General features: G+C 44.0%; 1 protein-coding gene across 1 annotated transcript in view; it reads right to left on the bottom strand.

Moving 5' to 3' along the window:
- LOC135504324 (uncharacterized) overlaps nt 1–26387 on the bottom strand; it is a 96104-nt gene extending 69717 nt beyond the window's left edge. The window contains 1 exon segment of the mRNA XM_064922776.1: nt 26029–26387. Within this exon segment, the coding sequence (XP_064778848.1) occupies nt 26029–26096 (68 nt within the window). The 5' untranslated portion in view covers nt 26097–26387.
- Nucleotides 26388–26792: the final 405 nt, after the last annotated feature.

The raw sequence follows: 26792 nt of genomic DNA, 5'->3' as shown, positions 1-26792 counted from the left end.
AGTGGGGAGCACGGTAACCAGGTTCATGGGCAGTGGGGAGCATGGTAACCAGGTTCATGGGCAGTGGGGAGCACGGTAACCAGGTTTATGGGCAGTGGGGAGCACGGTAACCAGGTTCATGGGCAGTGGGGAGCACGGTAACCAGGTTCATGGGCAGTGGGGAGCATGGTAACCAGGTTCATGGGCAGTGGGGAGCACGGTAACCAGGTTCATGGGCAGTGGGAAGCACGGTAACCAGGTTCATGGGCAGTGGGGAGCACGGTAACCAGGTTCATGGGCAGTGGGGAGCATGGTAACCAGGTTCATGGGCAGTGGGGAGCACGGTAACGAGACAGGAGAAGTTGGAAGGCTTGACTGTAAATCCATGATGGCCCAAGTTGGACCATCCTTGTTTTCAAATGTAGAAACCCAATAAAAACATTGAGATATATTTTCTGACCAGTAGCAGTGTAAGCAACTGGAAAGACCCAACCTGCCTGCGAGCTTAGGTCTCTCTAGATATACAGTACCAGTCAAAGGTTTGGACACACCTCATACTCAGTCAAGGGTTTTTCTTTACTTTTTACTATTTCCTACATTGTCAGAAAATAGTGAAGACATCACAACTGTGAAATAACACATATGTATTCAAGTAGTAACCAAAAATGTGTTAAACAAATGAAAATATATTTAAAATCAAATCAAACTTTATTTTCCACATGCGTCAAATACAACCTTACCATAAAACTTTTAACCAACAATGCAATTCAAGAAAGAGTTAAAACCTCTTACATCTATGGGGGCGCTATTTCATTATTGGATAAAAAAACATGCCCTTTTTAAGCGCAATATTTTGTCACAAAAAGATGCTCGACTATGCATATAATTGACAGCTTTGGAAAGAAAACACTCTGACGTTTCCAGAACTGCAAAGATATTGTCTGTGAGTGCCCCAGAACTGATGCTACAGGCGAAACCAAGATGAAACAGGAAATGAGCAGGATTTTTGAGGCTCTGTTTTTCATTGTCTCCTTATATGGCTGTGAATGCGCAAGGAATGAGCCTGCCCGATCTATCGTTTCCCCAAGGTGTCTGCAGCATTGTGACGTATTTGTAGGCATATCATTGGAAGATTGACCATAAGAGACTACATTTGCCAGGTGCCCGCCTGGTGTCCTCCATCGAAATCGGTGCGTCATCTTCAACTCAATTCAAGAAAGAGTTAAGAAAGTATTTCCCAAAAAACTAAAGTAAAACATAATAATAGTATATTATATAACGTTATAACAATAACGAGGCTATATACTATGGGTAGCGGTACCGAGTCAGAGTACAGGGGCACTGGTTAGTTTTTTTTTCTCCATTTTTTTATTTAACCTTTATTTAACCAGGTAGGCTAGTTGAGAACACCTTTATTTAACCAGGTAGGCTAGTTGAGAACACCTTTATTTAACCAAGTAGGCTAGTTGAGAACAATTTCTCATTTTCAACTGAGACCTGGCCAAGATAAAGCATAGCAGTGTGAACAGACAACACAGAGTTACACATGGAGTAAACAATTAACAAGTCAATAACACAGTAGAAAAAAAGACAGTCTATATACATTGTGTGCAAAAGGCATGAGGAGGTAGGCGAATAATTACAATTGCAGATTAACACTGGAGTGATAAATGATCAGATGGTCATGTACAGGTAGAGATATTGGTGTGCAAAAGAGCAGAAAAGTAAATAAATGTAAACAGTATGGGGATGGGGTAGGTAAAATTGGGTGGGCTATTTTAGTAGAGTTATTTTATACATGTAGGTAGGGGTAAAAATTGCTATGTGTAGATAATAAACAGCGAGTAGCAGCAGTGTAAAAACAAATGTAGGGTGGGGGGTCAATGTAAATAGTCCAGGTGGCCATTTTGATGAACTGTTCAGCAGTCTTATGGCTTGGGGGTAGAAGCTATTAAGAAGCCTCTTGGTCCTAGACTTGGTACTCCAGTACTGCTTGCCGTGCGGAAGCAGAGAAAACAGTCTATGACTTGGGTGACTGGAGTCTTTGACAATTGTTTGTGCTTTCCTCTGACACCGCCTAGTATATAGGTCCTGGATGGCAGGAAGCGTGGCCCCAGTGATGTACTGGGCCGTATACACTACCCTCTCTAGCGCCTTACGGTCAGATGCCGAGCAGTTGCCATACCAGGCGGTGATGCAACTGGTCAGGATGCTCTCAATGGTGCAGTTGTATAACATTTTGAGGATCTGAGGACACATGACACATCTTTTCATTTTCCTGGGGGGAAAAGGTGTTGTCATGCCCTCTTCATGGCAGTATTGGTGTGATTGGACCATGACAGTTTGTTGGTGATGTGAACACCAAGGAATTTGAAACTCTCGACCCCGCTAAACTACAGCCCCATCGATGTTAATGGGGGCCTGTTCTGCCCACCATTTCCTGTAGTCCATGATCATCTCCTTTGTCTTGCATATTGAGGGAGAGGTTATTATCCTGGCACCATACTGACAGGTTTTTGACCTCCTCCCTATAGGCTGTCTCATCGATGTTGGTAATCATGCCTACCACTGTTGTGCCGTCAGCAAACTTAATGATGGTGTTGAAGTCGTGTTTGGCCACGCAGTTGTGGGTGAACAGGGAGTACAGGAGGGTCCTAAACATGCACCCCTGAGGGGCCCCAGTGTTGAGGATCATCGTGGCAGATGTGTTGTTGCCTACCCTTACCACCGGCAGCCCGTCAGGAAGTCCAGGATCCAGTTGCAGAGGGAGGTGTTTAGTCCCAGGGTCCTTAACTTAGTGATGAGCTTTGAGGGCACTATGGTGTTGAACGCTGAGCTGTAGTCAATTAATAGGATTCTCACATGGGTGTAACTTTTGTCCAGGTGAGAAATGGCAGTGTGAAGTGCGATTGAGATTGCGTCATCTGTGGATCTGTTGGGGCGGTCTGCAAATTGGAGAGGGTCTAGGGTATCTGGGATGATGCTGTTGATGTGAGCAATGGCCAACCTTTCAAAGCACTTCATGGCTACGGACGTGAGTGGCAGGTTTCCTTCCCTTTCTTGGACACAGGGACTATGGTGGTCTGCTTGAAACATGTTGGTATCTGAACTGGATGAAATGTTGCTTCCCCCAAAGACGTGAGTGGCAGGTTTCCTTCCCTTTCTTGGACACGGGGACTATGGTGGTCTGCTTGAAACATGTAGGTATTACAGACTTGGTCAGGGAGACGTTGAAAAAGTCAGTGAAGACACTTGCTTGTGTATACACGTCCTGGTAATCCGTCTGGCCCCGCGGCTTTAATCCTGTATTGATGTTTTGCCTGTTTGATGGTTCGTCTGATGGCGTAGGGGAATATCTTATAAGCGTCCGGATTACTGTCCTGCTCCTTGGAAGCGGCAGCTCTAGCCTTTAGCTCGATGAAGATGTTGCCTGAAATCCTTGGCTTCTGGTTGGGATATGTACATACGGTCACTGTGGGGACGAAGTCGTCGACGAACTTATTGAGGAAACCGATGACTGAGGTGGTGTACTCCTCAATGCTATTGGATGAATTGCGGAATTTATTCCAGTCTGTGCTAGAAAAACAGTCCTGGTTTTCTCCTTCCTCTCTGCTCAGACAGCCATGGCTCTGTCTCTGAGTCGTGTTGCGGCAGATAAAGACATAGTTAACACCAGTTTGCTGTCAGTCTGCTCTGTGGTTCCAACTGGCTACACCAGTTTAGCTGAATGTAGCTTTAAGCAGATGACTTACTCCTTATTCTCTTCTTTGTTCCATCCTCTCCTTCCCTCCCCCCCCATCTCTCTAGTCAGACATCCTTGGGTTGGTTTGTATCGGAGTCGAATCAGTTGGGTTGGCTGTCACTCTGCTCTGCAGTTACAACTGTCTACATCAGCTAACAACGGACAGGGCGGCGTGACACAGTAATCCGCCTAACTAACCTTAGGGCTCTGTGTGTGAGGACCAACTCTTGACCTGCATTGCTGCTTAAGGGCTTGTAAGAAAGCATTTCACGGAAAGGTCTACCTGATGGTTTTGCCACATGTGACAGGTTTGTACTGCTGCATGCCAAGTAATCATTCCACACTCTACTAGTAACGGCTCGAGAACCTGCCAAGTTCTAATTCCACGTTCTACTGCTGCCTGCTCTAGAACCTGCCAAGTTCTGATTCCACGTTCTACTGCTGCCTGCTCTAGAACATGCCAAGTTATGATTCCACATTCTACTATTGACAGATTTTGAACCTGCCAAGTTCTAATTCCAAGATCTACTGCTGTCTGCTCTAGAACCTGCCAAGTTTTAACTCCACATTCTACTACTGCCTGCTCTAGAACCTGCCAAGTTCTAATTCCACATTCCACTGCTGCCTGCTCTAGAACCTTTCAAGTTATAATTCAACATTCTACTTCTGCCCCCTCTAGAACCTGCCAAGTTCGAATTCTACATTCTACTACTGCCTGCTCTAGAACCTGCCAAGTTATAATTCCAAGATCTACTGCTGCCTGCTCTAGAACCTGCCAAGTTTTAACTCCACATTCTACTACTGTCTGCTCTAGAACCTGCCAAGTTTTAACTCTACATTCTACTACTGCCTGCTCTAGAACCTGCCAAGTTTTAACTCCACATTCTACTACTGCCTGCTCTAGAACCTGCCAAGTTTTAACTCCACATTCTACTACTGCCTGCTCTAGAACCTGCCAAGTTCTAATTCCATGTTCTGCAACATATGATTCACTAACACAACCATACAGGTGACAGGGGGGCCCCCTATAAGGCCCTGTGAACTAAACAGACCTACGTTCAAATACTAACCAGCTAGCACATTTGGTTCCTTGGAAGTATTGGTAAATTATGTTTTTAGTTTCACATTGGTTGGGGGAACAAAACCATACATTTCCAGACATGAGGAACATTCAACTCCCCATTTAAGACATGAGGAGCATTCAACTCCTCAGTTAAGGCATGAGGAGCATTCAACTCCCCATTTAAGACACAAGGAGCATTCAACTCCCCAGTTAAGGCATGAGGAGCATTCAACTCCCCATTTAAGGCATGAGGAGCATTCAACTCCCCAGTTAAGGCATGAGGAGCATTCAACTCCCCAGTTTAAGACACAAGGAGCATTCCCACACGTCCCTACTTCTAACTGTTGTTAAACCCATCTTCAGATGGCGGCTACATCTCCCTGTAGATCTAACCAGATTGCATCCTATTTCCTATACAGGGCATTACTTTTGACCATGGCCAATAGTTGGGGATAGGCTGCCATTGGGAAGCAGCCCATACTTCACCATCACAGTGGAATTCACAATAAACACTAGAAGAGCAAACCATTGAATTCATTTGAACTACCATAATAAAACAACAACATTAGTCAATTTGTGTTTTGTTTATTACAGTTCTGGGCATTAAAACTGTGAATAAAAAAGTTAAAAACTACAACAGCCCAAAACAATAAAAATGATTTCCTGGAGGGTAATAAAACAAAACAAAAGTAATGAACTGAAATGAAAACAGATAAAACTGCAAAATCAATTGAATTAGAGTGCTGTGTCCATTGTGTGGATGCCCTCTGCTCAGAGAACAGAACAGACACAGAACAGAGCAGAACAGAACAGAACAGAGCAGAACAGAACAGAGCAGAACAGAACAGAGCAGAACAGACACAGAACAGAGCAGAACAGAACAGAGCAGAACAGAACAGAACAGAACTGTGACACCACTGAGTTCTATGTTGCTAATAAAGACACACAGGATTTATTTAGAACATTTGGTCTCAGGTCTTAATGATCCCTACCAGCAGTCTCTCACCCACTATGTTAAGACACAGCAGGCCTATGCATACCGGCAAGAAACACTCACCAACATTCATTAGTATTGTGGCTGAAACTGTGCCACAGTGGTGGAGATACAATGGGGGGGGGGGGGGGGGGGGTAAAAAGGATATGGATTTGGGGAAATAGTCTAGTGGATAATATTATACTAATCTAAAAATAGTCCAGAGAAAACACTGGTTAACATTTGAGTACAAGAGGGTGGTGGTGATGAGGACAGGTGGCCAGGGCTGGAGGAGGATGTAGCACGCAGAGAGAGAGAGAAGGGGAGAGAGAGAGAAGGGGAGAGAGAGAGAGAAGGGGAGAGAGAGAGAGAGAGAGAGAGAGAAGGGGAGAGAGAGAGAGAGAGAGAGAGAAGGGGAGAGAGAGAGAGAGAGAGAGAGAGAGAGAGAAGGGGAGAGAGAGAGAGAACAGAAGAGAGAGAGAGAGAGAGAGAGAGAGAGAGAGAGACCGAGAGAGAAGGGGGGAGAGAGAGAGAGAGAGAGAGGGACAGAGACAGAGAGAGAGAACAGGATATTTGTCCGGATATTTGTCCCAATTTTCATTCGGAACGTTTTGGACTCACTGTGGCCATGCTGCTCACAAACACAACAACGACATCACATCGAGAATACACTGAGCTGGTAAATCTATTTCTGGAAAATGTATTCATTCTATTTAATACCACAACAATTCCATGAAAAACTACAGAATGACAAACCAAACAAATATGTATATTAGACAAGAGGTAGATGCAGGTGGTTTCTGTATATCAGACTAGAGGTACATGGAGGTTTCTGTATATCAGATGAGAGGTACATGGAGGTTTCTATCAGACTAGAGGTACATGATGGTTTCTATCAGACTAGAGGTACATGGAGGTTTCTATCAGACTAGAGGTACATGGAGGTTTCTACCAGACTAGAGGTACATGGAGGTTTCTATCAGACTAGAGGAGGTTTCTACCAGATTAGAGGAACATGGAGGTTTCTATCAGACTAGAGGAGGTTTCTATCAGACTAGAGGAGGATTCTATCAGACTAGAGGAGGTTTCTACCAGACTAGAGGAGGTTTCTATCAGACTACATTTACATTTACATTTAAGTCATTTAGCAGACGCTCTTATCCAGAGCGACTTACAAGTTAATTTTTACCTTTATTTAACCAGGCAAGTCAGTTAAGAACACATTCTTATTTTTCAATGACGGCCTGGGAACAGTGGGTTAACTGCCTGTTCAGGGGCAGAACGACAGATTTGTACCTTGTCGGCTCAGGGGTTTGAACTCACAACCTTCCGGTTACTAGTCCAACGCTCTAACCACTAGGCTACCCTGCCGACTAGAGGAGGTTTCTATCAGACTAGAGGAGGTTTCTACCAGACTAGAGGGACATGGAGGTTTCTATCAGACTAGAGGAGGTTTCTATCAGACTAGAGAGAGATGGAGATTTCTATCAAACTAGAGGTACATGGAGGTGTCTATCAGACTAGAGGTACATGGAGGTTTCTATCAAACTAGAGGTACATGGAGGTTTCTATTCGACTAGAGGTACATGATGGTTTCTATCAAACTAGAGGTACATGGAGGTTTCTATTCGACTAGAGGTACATGATGGTTTATTCCCTGTTTTTCTCTCTCAAAACATTTAAAAACAATCCTTAGATTTGCGTCTTCATTACCACCCTTTGCAGCATGCACATTTAGCAGAGGCACAGCTGACATAGACTATCCCACCACCTCAACTGTCAATCCCACCACCTCAGCTCCCAATCCCACCACCTCAGCTCTCAATCCCACCACCTCAGCTCTCAATCCCACCACCTCAGCTCTCAATCCCACCACCTCAGCTCTCAATCCCACCACCTCAGCTCTCAATCCCACCACCTCAGCTCTCAATCCCACCACCTCAGCTCTCAATCCCACCACCTCAGCTCTCAATCCCACCACTTCAGCTCTCAATCCCACCACCTCAGCTCCCAATCCCACCACCTCAGCTCTCAATCCCACCACCTCAGTTGACATAGACAATTCCACCACCTCAGCTGACATAGACAATCCCACCACCTCAGCTGACATAGACAATCCCACCACCTCAGCTGACATAGACAATCCCACCACCTCAGTTGACATAGACAATTCCACCACCTCAGCTGACATAGACAATCCCACCACCTCAGCTGACATAGACAATCCCACCACCTCAGTTGACATAGACAATCCCACCACCGCAGGTGACATAGACAATCCCACCACCTCAGCTGACATAGACAATCCACCACCTCAGCATGACATCAGACAATCCCACCACCTCAGCTGACATAGACAATCCCACCACCTCAGCTGACATAGACAAATCCCACCACCTCAGCTGACATAGACAATCCCACCACCTCAGCTGACATAGACAATCCCACCACCTCAGCTGACATAGACAATCCCACCACCTCAGCAATCCCACCATCAGCTGACATAGACAATCCCACCACCTCAGCTGACATAGACAATCCCACCACCTCAGCTGACTCAGACAATCCCACCACCTCAGCTGACATAGACAATCCCACCACCTCAGCTGACATAGACAATCCCACCACCTCAGCTGACATAGACAATCCCACCACCTCAGCTGACATAGACAATCCCACCACCTCAGTTGACATAGACAATCCCACCACCTCAGCTCTCAGTCCCACCACCTCAGCTGACATAGACAATCCCACCACCTCAGCTGACATAGACAATCCCACCACCTCAGTTGACATAGACAATCCCACCACCTCAGCTGACATAGACAATCCCACCACCTCAGCTGACATAGACAATCCCACCACCTCAGCTGACATAGACAATCCCACCACCTCAGCTGACATAGACAATCCCACCACCTCAGCTCTCAATCCCACCACCTCAGCTGACATAGACAATTCCACCACCTCAGCTGACATAGACAATCCCACCACCTCAGCTGACATATCCCACTCACCACCACCTCAGCTGACATAGACAATCCCACCACCTCAGCTGACATAGACAATCCCACCACCTCAGCTGACATAGACAATCCCACCACCTCAGCTGACATAGACAATCCCACCACCTCAGCTGACATAGACAATCCCACCACCTCAGCTGACATAGACAATCCCACCACCTCAGCTGACATAGACAATCCCACCACCTCAGCAATGACCTCAGCTGACAGACAATCCCACCACCTCAGCTGACATAGACAATCCCACCACCTCAGCTGACATAGACAATCCCACCACCTCAGCTGACATAGACAATCCCACCACCTCAGCTGACATAGACAATCCCACCACCTCAGCTGACATAGACAATCCCACCACCTCAGCTCTCAATCCCACCACCTCAGCTGACATAGACAATCCCACCACCTCAGCTGACATAGACAATCCCACCACCTCAGCTCTCAATCCCACCACCTCAGCTGACATAGACAATCCCACCACCTCAGCTGACATAGACAATCCCACCACCTCAGCTGACATAGACAATCCCACCACCTCAGCTGACATAGACAATCCCACCACCTCAGCTGACATAGACAATCCCACCACCTCAGCTGACATAGACAATCCCACCACCTCAGCTGACATGACAATCCCACCACCTCAGCTGACATAGACAATCCCACCACCTCAGCTGACATAGACAATCCCACATAGACAATCCCACCACCTCAGCTGACATAGACAATCCCACCACCTCAGCTGACATAGACAATCCCACCACCTCAGCTGACATAGACAATCCCACCACCTCAGCTGACATAGACAATCCCACCACCTCAGCTGACATAGACAATCCCACCACCTCAGCTGACATAGACAATCCCACCACCTCAGCTGACATAGACAATCCCACCACCTCAGCTGACATAGACAATCCCACCACCTCAGCTGACATAGACAATCCCACCACCTCACAATCCCACCACCTCAGACATGACAACATAGACAATCCCACCACCTCAGCTGACATAGACAATCCCACCACCTCTGACATAGACAATCCCACCACCTCAGCTGAGACAATCCCACCACCTCAGCTGACATAGACAATCCCACCATCCATAGACAATCCCACCACCTCAGCTGACATAGACAATCCCACCACCTCAGCTGACATAGACAATCCCACCACCTCAGCTGACATAGACAATCCCACCACCTCAGCTGACATAGACAATCCCACCACCTCAGCTGACATAGACAATCCCACCACCTCAGCAATCCCACCACCTCATGACATAGACAATCCCACCACCTCAGCTGACATAGACAATCCCCCACCACATAGACAATCAGCTGACATAGACAATCAGCTGACATAGACAATCCCACCACCTCAGCTGACATAGACAATCCCACCACAATCCCACCACCTCAGCTGACATAGACAATCCCACCACCTCAGCTGACATAGACAATCCCACCACCTCAGCTGACATAGACAATCCCACCACCTCCCACCACCTCAGCTGACATAGACAATCCCACCACCTCAGCTGACATAGACAATCCCACCACCTCAGCTGACATAGACAATCCCACCACCTCAGCTGACATAGACAATCCCACCACCTCAGCTGACATAGACAATCCCACCACCTCAGCTGACATAGACAATCCCACCACCTCAGCTGACATAGACAATCCCACCACCTCAGCTGACATAGACAATCCCACCACCTCAGCTGACATAGACAATCCCACCACCTCAGCTGACATAGACAATCCCACCACCTCAGCTGACATAGACAATCCCACCACCTCAGCTGACATAGACAATCCCACCACCTCAGCTGACATAGACAATCCCACCACCTCAGCTGACATAGACAATCCCACCACCTCAGTTGACATAGACAATCCCACCACCTCAGCTGACATAGACAATCCCACCACCTCAGCTGACATAGACAATCCCACCACCTCAGCTGACATAGACAATCCCACCACCTCAGCTGACATAGTTGACAATCCCACCACCTCAGCTGACATAGACAATCCCACCACCTCAGTTGACATAGACAATCCCACCACCTCAGCTGACATAGACAATCCCACCACCTCAGCTGACATAGACAATCCCACCACCTCAGCTGACATAGACAATCCCACCACCTCAGCTGACATAGACAATCCCACCACCTCAGCTGACATAGACATAGCTGACAATCCCACCACCTCAGCTGACATAGACAATCCCACCACCTCAGTTGACATAGACAATCCCACCACCTCAGCTGACATAGACAATCCCACCACCTCAGCTGACATAGACAATCCCACCACCTCAGCTGACATAGACAATCCCACCACCTCAGCTGACATAGACAATCCCACCACCTCAGCTGACATAGACAATCCCACCACCTCAGCTGACATAGACAATCCCACCACCTCAGTTATCTCGGCTCCCTCAGATGACAGGACAGCTCCACCACGGCCCCCAAAGGCCTGCTACCATCCACTGATATTATGGACAAACAGCATGTTAATAAGGAACAAACAGGAGGCATAGCCATGGATAGATTGTAAAGAAGGTAAGATGGGCTGCGAAACGTGTCACACACACCTGTCAGTCTACACGTCTCAAGGGTTTGAAACGTTTAAACGAATGGCGTTCATACACAGTAAGTCATAGTGGGTCAAATCCAAATTATCCAACACAAGCAATCAAGAGCATACAAAACAGGCACAACGTGTCACTGACAAAATGCTCTTGAAAAGCTGTGTGACGGCATGAATGTGTCCTACCTGAAAGCCAACTGCGCTGTGCTCTACTGTATCATGTATTTATTCACTATAATCTACTGGAGCTGCACATCATCAATGGGGGGGTAAAACATTTGGTATGGACTCTATTCCTGAGATGCGCAAAAAATATATTTGCGAGCACATAATTGAGATAAAAGGTAATGTCTCAATAATAATAGATATTAATAGATAAATCTGCTAGCCTTAGAAACTAAACTACGATGATAGTTTATCTCAAATGCGGACCAGTGAGCTACATTTAGTCTATCTTCATCTTTAACGAGCTTCCCGATGAAAAGGCAGAGACTATTGTAAAACATGTTATTGTTTAAGTTTTGTAATTGGTCGGCGGGCATACGAAAAGGCAGAGACTGGTCGGCGGGCATACGAAAAGGCAGAGACTGGTCGGCGGGCATACGAAAAGGCAGAGACTGGTCGGCGGGCATACGAAAAGGCAGAGACTGGTCGGCGGGCATACGAAAAGGCAGAGACTGGTCGGCGGGCATACGAAAAGGCAGAGACTGGTCGGCGGGCATACGAAAAAGGCAGAGACTGGTCGGCGGGCATACGAAAAGGCAGAGACTGGTCGGCGGGCATACGAAAAGGCAGAGACTGGTCGGCGGGCATACGAAAAGGCAGAGACTGGTCGGCGGGCATACGAAAAGGCAGAGACTGGTCGGCGGGCATACGAAAAGGCAGAGACTGGTCGGCGGGCATACGAAAAGGCAGAGACTGGTCGGCGGGCATACGAAAAGACAGAGACTGGTCGGCGGGCATACGAAAAGGCAGAGACTGGTCGGCGGGCATACGAAAAGGCAGAGACTGGTCGGCGGGCATACGAAAAGGCAGAGACTGGTCGGCGGGCATACAAAAAGGCAGAGACTGGTCGGCGGGCATACGAAAAGTCAGAGACTGGTCGGCGGGCATACGAAAAGGCAGAGACTGGTCGGCGGGCATACGAAAAGGCAGAGACTGGTCGGCGGGCATACGAAAAGGCAGAGACTGGTCGGCGGGCATACGAAAAGGCAGAGACTGGTCGGCGGGCATACGAAAAAGGCAGAGACTGGTCGGCGGGCATACGAAAAGGCAGAGACTGGTCGGCGGGCATACGAAAAGGCAGAGACTGGTCGGCGGGCATACGAAAAGGCAGAGACTGGTCGGCGGGCATACGAAAAGGCAGAGACTGGTCGGCGGGCATACGAAAAGGCAGAGACTGGTCGGCGGGCATACGAAAAGGGGGTCGCTAGCTGCCCATCCCTGGTCTAAACCAAGCAAGAACTGTTTTTTTTTTTATTGTTGCTAATTTATACAAATTAAAAAAACTGAAATATTACATTTATATAAGTATTCAGACCCTTTACTCAGTACTTTGTGGAAGCACGTTTGGAAGTGATTACAGCCTTGAGGCTTCTTGGGCATGACGCTACAAGCTTGGCACAGCTGTATTTGGGGAGTTTCTCCCATTATTCTCTGCATATCCTTTCAAGTTATGTCAGGTTGGATGTGGAGTGTTTCTGCACAGCTATTTTCAGGTCTCTCCAGACATGTTTGATCAGGTTCAAGTCTGGGCTCTGGCTGGGCCACTCAAGGACATTCAGAGACTTGTCCCGAAGCCACTCCTGTGTTGACTTGGCTGTGTTTTTAGGGTCGTTGTCCTGTTGGAAGGTGAACCTTCGCCCCAGTCTGTCGTCCTGAGCGCTCTGGAGCAGGTTTTCATCAAGGAACTCTCTGTACCTTGCTCCGTTCATCTGTGCCTCGATCCTGACTAGTCGCCCAGTCCCTGCTGCTGAAAAATATCCCACAGTATGATGCTGCCACCTCCATGCTTCACCGTAGGAGTGATGCCAGCTTCCCTCCAGACGTGACGCTTGGCATTCAGGACAAAGAGTTCAATCTTGGTTTCATCAGACCAGAGAATCTTGTTTCTCATGGTCTGAGAGTCTTTAGGTGCCTTTTGGCAAACTCCAAGAGGGGTCGTCATGTGCCTTTTACTGAGGAGTGGCTTCTGTGTGTCGACTCTACCATAAAGACCATAACTATAGAGATAGTTGTACTTCTGGAAAGTTCTCCCATCTCCACAGAGGAATTCTTGAGCTCTGTCAGAGTGACCATCGGGTTCTTGGTCACCTGCCTGACCAAGGCCCTTCTCCCCTGATTGCTCAGTTTGGTCGGGCGGCCAGCTCTTCAAGAGACTTGGTAGTTACAAAGAATGATGGAGGCCACTGTGTTCTTGGGGACCTTCAATTCTGCAGAAATGTTTTGGTACCCTTCCCAAGATCTGTGCCTTGACACAATCCTGTCTCGGAGCTCTACGGACAATTCCTTCAACCTCATTGCTTGGTTTTTGCTCTGACAGGCATTGTCAACTGTGGGACCTTATATAGACAGGTGTGTGCTTTCCAAATCATGTCCAATCAGTTTAATTTACCACAGGTGGACTCCAATCAAGTTGTTTCACTCAAAAAAATCACATGAATACACATTAGACAGGGCAAAATGTATAGAATTGCGCACAAAATAATGTCTTTAAAACTGCAAAATGTTATTTGACAAGATGTGTAGAATTGCAGGAAAGAAGCTTTTAAAAATTTAAAATTAAAAATCCACCAACAAGAGGAACCGTTTCTGTCATGAACAGGGGGTGGGAGGGAAAACGTTTAGGAATCCCCATAGACTGGAACTGGAGGTTTCACTTTCAAATCTACACGGACAAACTGTACACCGTATACAGTCGATCTCCCCAAAAACGTATTAGCAACACGCAGCCCCCCCCCCCCAAAAAAATGAGGGAACGTATTAGCAACACGCTGGGCAGAGAGCTCTTCTTTCTGACTTCAAAGCACTCTGCGCTCACTTTGAGCCGGCCAAATCGGACCGAACAAGAACAGAACAGATCTCCACGCATATTCCCATCTGTGGGACATCAATCAAATCATTGGCATGCAGGTGCAGTTTGGACATTTCACCAGTAAAACATCAAGAATTATCATTTCACAATTGACAGTGACGATGATTGTTAAATGAGATATGCCTAACTTGGTGTTTGACGCTATTCAATTTTTCTTTTTAACACCGGTACAGGCAGACGTTGTAGTCGGAGGATGCATTTTATGCATGTTCTATAACGACAGGCTTTTCAATAGGCGACATCTGTTAGGTACAAAACTTTGATTGAAGAAATGATGACATCGTTTTTTTTTTTTTTTTTTTTAAATAGCTCCTTCCGCTTAAACAGTAAGTACTACAACACTGAACAGTACGTCTAAAGAAACTGACTGTTGTGCGTCTCCACTATGAATTCAAACCGTTTCAACACGGACAGCCTTTGGGTTAAGATCAAATTAATCTGCAACACATTCTCAAGCTGGAATAACATTTGACAGGTGAAATGCAAGCCGTATGCTTTTTGGATGCTTAGTCAAGCAGTTCTGAATTGGATCATTGCGATCTGGAGCAGATGAGAAATGACAGTACAGAGGCACCGGCATTTATTTTAAAGAAATAGAGAGGGGGGCAGGAGGGAGGCAGGAAGGGGGGACGGGGAGGTAGGGAGTGAGGCGAGAATGCAGGCAGGGAGGGAGGCGGGGGGGGGGAGGCAGGAAGGGGGCGGGGGTAGGGAGTGAGGCAAGAAGGCAGGCGGGGAGGGAGGCGGGGGGGGCAGGCTGGGAGGCAGGCAGTCAAGGGAGAAAGGCGGGGGGGGGGGGGGTATGCCGGCAGGTAGGGAGGTAGACAGGCAAAGAATCAGAGAGGAAGTGAGGTAGGCAACAAGGTAGGCAGGCAGAGACTCAGGGAGGTAGGCATGCAGGGAAGGAGAGAGAGAATGACAGGGAAGTAGGGAGGGAGGCAGGTAATGAGGCAGACAGACATGGTCGGCTGAGGCTCTGTATTGAAAGCCTTGCAGCAGCCCACACCAGCACAGATCATTAATTCAAGGTCACCCTCGAAAGCCTATAATGCTTAATGATCACTGCCAGCCAAGTTATCATTGACTCAGTAATGGTACTCTGTGTATATAGCCATGTTATCATTGACCCAGTACTGGTACTCTGTGTATACAGCCATGTTATCATTGACTCAGTACTGGTACTCTGTGTATATAGCCATGTTATCATTGACTCAGTACTGGTACTCTGTGTATACAGCCATGTTATCATTGACTCAGTACTGGTACTCTGTGTATACAGCCATGTTATCATTGACTCAGTACTGGTACTCTGTGTATACAGCCATGTTATCATTGACTCAGCACTGGTACTCTGTGTATATAGCCATGTTATCATTGACTCAGTACTGGTACTCTGTGTATACAGCCATGTTATCATTGACTCAGTACTGGTACTATGTGTATATAGCCATGTTATCATTGACTCAGTACTGGTACTCTGTGTATACAGCCATGTTATCATTGACTCAGCACTGGTACTATGTGTATATAGCCATGTTATCATTGACTCAGTACTGGTACTCTGTGTATACAACCATGTTATCATTGACTCAGCACTGGTACTATGTGTATATAGCCATGTTATCATTGACTCAGTACTGGTACTCTGTGTATACAGCCATGTTATCATTGACTCAGTACTGGTACTATGTGTATACAGCCATGTTATCATTGACTCAGTACTGGTACTCTGTGTATACAGCAATGTTATCATTGACTCAGCACTGGTACTCTGTGTATATAGCCATGTTATCATTGACTCAGTACTGGTACTCTCAAATCAAATCAAATTTTATTTGTCACATACACATGGTTAGCAGATGTTAATGCGAGTGTAGTGAAATGCTTGTGCTTCCAGTTCCGACAATGCAGTAATAACCAACAAGTAATCTATCTAACAATTCCAAAACAAATTTCTTATACACAGTGTAAGGGGATAAAGAATATGTACATAAATATATGAATGAGTGATGGTGCAGAGCAGCATAGGCAAGATACAGTAGATGGTATCGAGTACAGTATATACATATGAGATGAGTATGTAAACAAAGTGGCATAGTTAAAGTGGCTAGTGATACATGTATTACATAAGGATGCAGTAGATGATAGAGTACAGTATATACGTATACATATGAGATGAATAATGTAGGGTATGTAAACATTATATTAGGTAGCATTGTTTAAAGTGGCTAGTGATATATTTTACATCCTTTCCCATCAATTCCCATTATTGAAGTGGCTGGAGTTGAGTCAGTGTGTTGGCAGCAGCCACTCAATGTCTCAATGTTAGTGGTTGCTGTTTAAAACCTCTTGAAACTCTAGGGGCGCAATTTCATTTTTGGATGAAAAACGTTCCCGTTTTAAACAAGATATTTTGTCACAAAAAGATGCTCGACTATGCATATAATTGATAGCTTTGGAAAGAAAACACCCTGAATTTTCCAGAACTGCAAAGATATTCTCTGTGGGTGCCCTAGAACGGGAGCTACAGGCAAAACCAAGATGAAACGGCATCCAGGAAACCAACAGGATTTTTGAGGCTCCGTTTTCCATTGTCTCCTTATATGGCTGTGAATGCGAGAGGAATAAGCCTGCCCTTTCTGTCGTTTCCCCAAGGTGTCTGCAGCATTGTGACGTATTTGTAGGCATATCATTGGAAGATTGACCATAAGAGACTACATTTTCCAGGTGTCCGCCCGGTGTCCTCCGTCGAAATTGGTGCATCTTTTTCAGCTGCTGGTATTTTTCCATGCGATTCTGAGGGGAAAGCAGGCTTCCACGAACTGCATATCAATGAAGAGATATGTGAAAAAACACCTTGAGGATTGATTCCAAACAACGTTTGCCATGTTTCGGTCGATATTATGGAGTTAATTCGGAAAAAGTTTGACGTTTTGGTGACTGAATTTTCGGTTCGTTTCGGTAGCCAAATGTGATGTACAAAATGGAGCGATTTCTCCTACACAAAGATTATTTCAGGAAAAACTGAACATTTGCTATGTAACTGAGAGTCTCCTCATTGAAAACATCCGAAGCTCTTCAAAGGTAAATGATTTTATTTATTTGGTTATCTGGTTTTTGTGAAAATGTTGCGTGCTAAATGCTACTCAAAATGCTAAGCTAGCAAAAGCATATTTTGAAAATCTGAGATGACAGTGTTGTTAAGAAAAGGCTAAGCTTGAGAGCAGGTGCATTATTTTCATTTTATTTGCGATTTTCAGAAATCGTTAACGTTGCGTTATGCTAATGAGCCTGAGGCTTTATTCACGATCCCGGATCCGGGGTGGGGAGTATCAAGAGCAGTCTGATGGCCTTGAGATAGAAGCTGTTTTTCAGTCTCTCGGTCCCAGCTTTGATCCACCTGTACTGACCTCGCCTTCTGGATGATAGCGGGGTGAACAGTCAGTGGCTCAGGTGGGTGTTGTCCTTGATGATCTTTGTGGCCTTCCTGTAACATCGGGTGGTGTTGGTGTCCTGGAGGGCAGGTAGTTTGCCCCCGGTGATACATTGTGCAGACCTCACTACCCTCTGGAGAGCCTTACGGTTGTGGGCGGAGCAGTTGCCGTACCAGGCGGTGATACAGCCCGCCAGGATGCTCTCGATTGTGCATCTGTAGAAGTTTGTGAGTGCTTTTGGTGACAAGCCACATTTTTTCAGCCTCCTGAGGTTGAAGAGGCGCTGCTGCGCCTTCTTCACGATGCTGTCTGTGTGAGTGGACCAATTCAGTTTGTCTGTGATGTGTATGCCGAGGAACTTAAAGCGTACTACCCTCTCCACTACTGTTCCATCAATGTGGATAGGGGGGTGTTCCCTCTGCTGTTTCCTGAAGTCCACAATCATCTCCTTAGTTTTGTTGACGTTGAGAGTGAGGTTATTGTCCTGTGTATATAGCCATGTTATCATTGACTCAGTACTGGTACTCTGTGTATATAGCCATGTTATCATTGACTCAGTACTGGTACTCTGTGTATATAGCCATGTTATCATTGACTCAGTACTGGTACTCTGTGTATATAGCCATGTTATCATTGACTCAGTACTGGTACTCTGTGTATATAGCCATGTTATCATTGACTCAGTACTGGTACTCTGTGTATAGTACCATGTTATCATTGACTCAGTACTGGTACTCTGTGTATAGTACCATGTTATCATTGACTCAGTACTGGTACTCTGTGTATATAGCCATGTTATCTATCATTGACTCAGTACTGGTACTCTGTGTATAGTACCATGTTATCATTGACTCAGTACTGGTACTCTGTGTATATAGCCACGTTATCATTGACTCAGTACTGGTACTCTGTGTATAGTACCATGTTATCATTGACTCAATACTGGTACTCTGTGTATACAGCCATGTTATCTATCATTGACTAAGTACTGGTACTCTGTGTATACAGCCATGTTATCATTGACTCAGTACTGGTACTCTGTGTATAGTACCATGTTATCATTGACTCAGTACTGGTACTCTGTGTATACAGCCATGTTATCTATCATTGACTCAGTACTGGTACTCTGTGTATAGTACCATGTTATCATTGACTCAGTACTGGTACTCTGTGTATATAGCCACATTATCATTGACTCAGTACTGGTACTCTGTGTATAGTACCATGTTATCATTGACTCAGTACTGGTACTCTGTGTATAGTACCATGTTATCATTGACTCAGTACTGGTACTCTGTGTATACAGCCATGTTATCTATCATTGACTCAGTACTGGTACTCTGTGTATAGTACCATGTTATCATTGACTCAGTACTGGTACTCTGTGTATATAGCCACGTTATCATTGACTCAGTACTGGTACTCTGTGTATAGTACCATGTTATCATTGACTCAGTACTGGTACTCTGTGTATACAGCCATGTTATCTATCATTGACTAAGTACTGGTACTCTGTGTATACAGCCATGTTATCATTGACTCAGTACTGGTACTCTGTGTATAGTACCATGTTATCATTGACTCAGTACTGGTACTCTGTGTATACAGCCATGTTATCTATCATTGACTCAGTACTGGTACTCTGTGTATAGTACCATGTTATCATTGACTCAGTACTGGTACTCTGTGTATATAGCCACATTATCATTGACTCAGTACTGGTACTCTGTGTATAGTACCATGTTATCATTGACTCAGTACTGGTACTCTGTGTATAGTACCATGTTATCATTGACTCAGTACTGGTACTCTGTGTATACAGCCATGTTATCTATCATTGACTCAGTACTGGTACTCTGTGTATAGTACCATGTTATCATTGACTCAGTACTGGTACTCTGTGTATATAGCCACGTTATCATTGACTCAGTACTGGTACTCTGTGTATAGTACCATGTTATCATTGACTCAGTACTGGTACTCTGTGTATAGTACCATGTTATCATTGACTCAGTACTGGTACTCTGTGTATATAGCCACGTTATCATTGACTCAGTACTGGTACTCTGTGTATAGTACCATGTTATCATTGACTCAGTACTGGTACTCTGTGTATACAGCCATGTTATCTATCATTGACTAAGTACTGGTACTCTGTGTATACAGCCATGTTATCATTGACTCAGTACTGGTACTCTGTGTATAGTACCATGTTATCATTGACTCAGTACTGGTACTCTGTGTATATAGCCATGTTATCTATCATTGACTCAGTACTGGTACTCTGTGTATAGTACCATGTTATCATTGACTCAGTACTGGTACTCTGTGTATATAGCCACATTATCATTGACTCAGTACTGGTACTCTGTGTATAGTACCATGTTATCATTGACTCAGTACTGGTACTCTGTGTATAGTACCATGTTATCATTGACTCAGTACTGGTACTCTGTGTATACAGCCATGTTATCTATCATTGACTCAGTACTGGTACTCTGTGTATAGTACCATGTTATCATTGACTCAGTACTGGTACTCTGTGTATATAGCCATGTTATCATTGACTCAGTACTGGTACTCTGTGTATAGTACCATGTTATCATTGACTCAGTACTGGTACTCTGTATATAGTACCATGTTATCATTGACTCAGTACTGGTACTCTGTGTATAGTACCATGTTATTATTGACTCAGTACTGGTACTCTGTGTATACAGCCATGTTATCAGTACCATGTTGTTGTTACTCATAGTGTATTTATTATTACTTTTTTATGACATGTTTTGCTTATCTATTATTTCTCCATTTTCTTTATCTCTTCCTTGTTGGGAACGACCTATAACTAAGCATTTCACTGTTTGTCTTCACCTGTTGTTTACGAAACGTTACAAATAAAACTTGATTTTATTTTATTTTAGAAAATTCTCAGATTCTTCTCTGCATTTCATTCTTTCAAGTTATGTCAGGTTGGATGTGGAGTGTTGCTGTAAAGCTATTTTCAGGTCTCTCCAGAGGTGTTTGATCAGGTTCAGGGCCATGATTGGTGGACTGAGAGACATGAAAAACAGCTTCTATTTTAACCTCTCTAGGCTAGAGGGCGGTATTTTCACGTCCGGATGAAAAGCGTACCCAAAGTAAACTGCCTGCTACACAGGCCCAGAAGCTAGGATATGCATATTATTAGTAGATCTGGATAGAAAACCCTCTGAAGTTTCTACAACTGTTTGAATGATGTCTGTGATTATAACAGAACTTATTTGGCAGGTGAAACCCCGATGTCAAACCATCCAGGAAAAAAAATGTTTGTCACACTCTTTTTCTATGTGGATCACTTGCTTGCAGTTCCAATTGCTTCCACTAGATGTCAACAGTCTTTAGAAATTGGTTGATGTTTTTCCCTTGAGAAATGAAGAAGTAGGGCTGTTCATGTAACAGTATAATTTTAAACCGTCCCCTCACCCATACCTGTGCGCAAACCAGGGACCCTCTGCACATATCAACAACAGTCACCCATGAAGCATCGTTACCCATCGATCCACAAAAGCCTCAGCCCTTGCAGGGCAAGGGGAACCACTACTTCAAGGTCTCAGAGCAAGTGACATCACCGATTGAAACGCTATTTAGCGCGCACCACCGCTAACTAACTAAGCTAGTGTACATTCAGAATGAGGGTTGAGTCTAGTGTACTGTTGTGGTTGGGGCGCAAGACCTGAAAGCTCGCTCCACTTTGTTTTTATCCGATAGTGAACACAGTTTATCCCGGCTTAAATTTGATTGATTATTTACGTTTAAAAATACCTAAAGTTGGATTAGGTAAGTTATTTGAAATGTTTGGATAAAGATTACATGTAATTTATTCAATATTTTGTAGTCGTGTTGCGCGAGTTGGAACCAGTGTTTTTCTGGATCAAACGCGCCAAATAAATTGACATTGTGGAGCTATAACGATGGAATTAATAGAACAAAAGGACCATTTGTGATGTTAATGGGACATATTGGAGTGCCAACAGAAGAAGCTCATCAAAGGTAAGGCATGAATTATATCGTTATTTCTGAGTTTTGTGTCGCCTGGCGGGATGAAATATGATTGTCTGTGTTTGTTTGATGGGGTCCTGTCCTCAGATAATAGCATGGTTTGCTTTCGCCGTAAAGCCTTTTTGAAATCTGACATGGTGCTGGATTAACCTCTCTAGGGTAGGGGGCAGCATTGGGAATTTTGGATGAAAAGCGTGCCCAAATTAAACTACTTGCTACTCAGCCACAAAAACATAGAATATGCAATTAGTAGATGTGGATAGAAAACATTCTGACGTTTCTACAACTGTTTGAATGATGTCTGTGAGTATAACAGAACTCAAATGGCAGGCGAAAATCTGAGAAAGAATCCAACTAGGAAGTGGGAAATCTGAGGTTGGTTGTTTTTCAACTCATTCCCTATTGATGATACAGTGGGATATTGGTCATGTTGCACTTGCTAAGGCACTAGATCTAGCCACTAGATGTCAACAGTCTTTAGAACCTTGTTTGAGGCTTCTACTGTCAGGTGGAGGCGAATGAGAGGGGAATGAGTCAGAGGTCTGCCAGAGAGCCACGAGCTGACCATGCGCGGTCACATGAAAGTTAGCTTTCATTCCATTGCTTTTCTACAGACAAAGGAATTCTCCGGTTGGAACATTATTGAAGATTTATGTTAAAAACATCCTAAAGATTGATTCTATACATCTTTGACATGTTTCTACGGACTGTAACGGAACTTTTGGACTTTTAGTGCGTCATGAAGTTGGATTTCTGGGCTGAACGCCCTAACAACAAGGAGGAATTTGGACATAAACGATGGACATTATCGAACAAAATAAACATTTATTGTGGAACTGGGATTCCTGGGAGTGCATTCTGATGAAGATCATCAAAGTGGGGCGGCAGGGTAGCCTAGTGGTTAGAGCATTGGACTAGTAACCGGAAGGTTGCAAGTTCAAATCCCTGAGCTGACAAGGTACAAATCTGTCGTTCTGCCCTTGAACAGGCAGTTAACCCACTGTTCCTAGGCCGTCATTGAAAATAAGAATTTGTTCTTAAATGACTTGCCTAGTTAAATAAAGGTAAAATATAAAAAAGGTAAGTGAATATTTACAATGCTATTTCTGTTTACTCCAACATGGCGGATATCAATTTGTGTTTTTTGAAATCTGACACAGCGGTTGCATTAAGGAGAAGTATATCTTTAATTCTGTGAATAACACTTGTATCGTTTATCAATGTTTATTATGAGTATTTCTGTAAATTGATGTGGCTCTCTGCAAAATTACCGGATGTTTTGGAACTACTGAACATAACGCGCCAATGTAAACTCAGATTTTTGGATATAAATATGAACTTTACCAAACAAAACATACATTTATTGTGTAACATGAAGTCCTATGAGTGTCATCTTGATAAAGATCATCAAAGGTTAGTGATTAATATATCTATATTTCTGCTTTTTGTGACTCCTCTCTTTAGCTGGAAAAATGGCTGTGTTTTTCTGTGACTCTGACCTAACAAAATCGTTTGGTTTGCTTTCGTCGTAAAGCCTTTTTGAAATCGGACAGTGTGGCTGGATTTACAACAAGTGTATCTTTAAAATGGTGTAAAATACTTAATCATTTTAATTATGGGATTTCTGTTGTTTTGAATTTGGCGCCCTGCAGTTTCACTGGCTGTTGACAGGTGGGATATTACTGTTCCACGTACCCTAGAGAGGTTAACAAGAAGTAAAGCTTTATTTTGGTGTATTGCACTTGTGATTGTATAAAAGTTTAACATTTCTAATAATTTAATTTGAATTTGACGCTCTTCCATTTCACCAGATCTTGTCAAATCGATCCCGTTAACGGGATTTGATCCCTAAGAAGTTCATTAGACTGTTACAGTCACCACAAGCCATCCTCCACCCAGTACCCTGCCCTGAACTTAGTCACTGTCTCTAGCCTGCTACCACCAGGTAGTCTACCCTGCACCGTAGAGACTGCTGTCCTACGAATGCTTCCTTCAGAAAAGTATTCACATCCCTTTACCTTTCCCACATGTTGTTGTGTAATTTGAATTTTAAAATGGATTTAATTTAGATTTTGTGGGGTCACTGGTCTACACACAATACCCAATAATGTCAAAGTGGAATTAATACATATGTCAAATTTTTTGTACAAATCAATTCAAAATGAAAAGCTGAAATATCAATAAGTATTCAATCCCTCTATCGAATAAGTTCATGACTAAACATGGGCTTTAAAACATCACAAAAAAGTGTATGTATTTCTCCCTGTTTTCAGGGGCGTATGAATCTTTCCTTTAACCTTTAACCTTAATCACATATGGACTCATTCTGTGTGCAATAATAGTGTTTAACATGATTTTTCAATGACTACCTCATCTCTGTACCCCCACACATACAATTATCTGTAAGGTCTCTCAGTCGAGCAGTGAATATCAAACACAGATTCAACCACAAAAGACCAGGGAGGTTTTCCAATGCCCCTCAAAGAAGGGCAGACATTGAATTGAGCAGTTATTAATTACACTTTTGAGGGTGTATCAACACACCCAGTCACGACAAAGATACGGGTGTTCTGCGGAAGGTTTCATTCTATTCCGGCAACTGAGTTAGTGAGGAGTCCTTCTTAACTCAGTTGCCGGAGAGGAAGGAAACTTCTCAGGGATTTCACCATGAGGTCAATGGTGGCCTTAAAACAGTCACAGAGCTTAATGGTTGTGACAGGAGAAAACAACTGAGGATGGATCAACAACATTGTAGTTACTCCACAATACTAACCGAAATGAAAAGAAGGAAGCCTGTACATAATATTTCGCCCAAAAATGTGGAAAAGCAATTCACTTTTTGACGTGAAAAGGAAGTGTTATGTTTGGGACAAATCCAATACTGAGAACCTCCATATGTTTAAGCATAGTGGTGGCTGCATCATGTTATGGGTATGCTTGTAATCGTTAAGTACTGGTGAGTTTTTCAGGATAAAATTAAACATAATGGAGCTAATGGAGGCTCTCTAATGTAGACGAGATTAATCAACTAGTTAGTTATATCAGTTGATCATCTCTAATGTAGGCTAGATGAATCAGCTAGTTAGTTATATCATCTCTAATGTAGGCGAGATGAAACAACTAGTTAGATATATCATCTCTAATGTTGACTAGAGGAATCAACTAGTTAGATATATCATCTCTAATGTTGGCTAGAGGAATCAACTAGTTAGATATATCATCTGATCACCTCATAGGAGGGCAAAGGGTCAGGTGCTCCAGCACTCCTAGGGCTCCATCTGTGTGCCTGCTGGAATCTCTTCATGAGTTCACCCTCTCATTTGGCTCACATACACTCACACACTGTCTCTAATAGATTCATTATTTTACTATATGATTATAAAATATGACTTGTGATTTTTATAAATTTTTATAAACAATATCTTTATTAATCTCCATATGTCAGAGACATTGTAACAAGTTCATCATGTAATGTGTTTTTGGTCCAGCACATTACTGTACCTACACACCACCAGATAACTGTACAATAACATGGATGTGTGAAAGCTGTCAGTTTGTAAAAAATTAAAAGATTACAACGCAGAAAACAATTCTTAATTTTTAAATGTACATGGTTGGATGCCTCATTACCCCTCCCCAACTGCCAACGGTTATCCAAATGGAGAGAGAGAGAGTGACAGAGAAAGAGAGAGACAGATAGAGAGAGCGAGAGAGAGAGAGAGAGAGAGAGAGTATAATCCAGTCACAAACTATAGTCTGGTCTGCTCTACTGCAGCCTACTGTAGAAAGGGGTCGAAATTCGAGCCAACACATCCTACAGGAGATCAAAAACAAATCCCTTTTGTATTGCGGTCCACCACATCATATTGACCAAATGGTTGTCACCAAAGACAAATTCAATATTGTCCTTTATGTTATGCAATTATTTTTTATTTATCACACCCATATGTGTTTTTGGAAAATAAAATATGTTCAATGTCATGGAATGTAATAATTTGTTTATTTCTTGCGAATATTGCCGCATGATCTTTGACTAAACAGCGTTCTATAATACAACTAAAAAAGCGTCCTTACCAGTATATCAGCTTGTTGTTATGAAGAATGGCAGGGGTCTTGTCCGAGGCGCAATTGATGCACCACATTGTTGGTAACTAACTCACGTCTCGTGCGGGTGCATAAAAACCGTTATTCCGTTTTGTAGTTAATTTGGCTCGAACACGGACAGCCGCTCGTAGAGAGACGCACGCCAATGATTCGCCTCTGATAGCATACTTCTGTTATTTCAGGTAGAGAACGTCGTTAACTCAGAAGAGAGAAGAAGAGAAACATCGACAGTCCTCGGCTCAATCTCCTCAAACCTCTAATTCCCCATCGTCCTCTCTTCCTCCCTCTAATTTCTTTGAATCTCTAACGCGGCATTTTCTATCGCTATCTCTGGGCGCGCAGGGAAGCTGTCTGCCTGAGCAGAGCAGCGTGACACAGCAGTCACGGCAACAACACAACTGCTGCTCGTCTGATTTCAGGCTCCAGTCAACAGTCTCATCAGGGGGGGGGGACTATTTTAATCTCTCTATGCTCTCCCAAATGTTTTTTTTTTTTTCAATTGGAATACATCCTCAGATGAAAGACACAGACACATATTATAGTCCACGGACAAATAGCATTATATGATTAATTCATTGTAAACTAAGTTTAACGTAGCATCTATTTAGTTATTGCAGCCCAATACGCAATTTTATTTTCTGGGGCCCACACTGCCATACTGTATGTAAACATATAGCATTAGGCCTAGTTGACCTGTCCCTTCGTCTCAAAGACACTTTGCAGAGTTGCAGTGA

The sequence above is a fragment of the Oncorhynchus masou genome, chromosome 18 (assembly GCF_036934945.1).
Source record: "Oncorhynchus masou masou isolate Uvic2021 chromosome 18, UVic_Omas_1.1, whole genome shotgun sequence".
Lineage (NCBI taxonomy): Eukaryota > Metazoa > Chordata > Actinopteri > Salmoniformes > Salmonidae > Oncorhynchus > Oncorhynchus masou.
The sequence above is the reverse complement of the archived record's forward strand: the minus strand, read 5'-3'. Positions and strand labels throughout refer to the sequence as shown.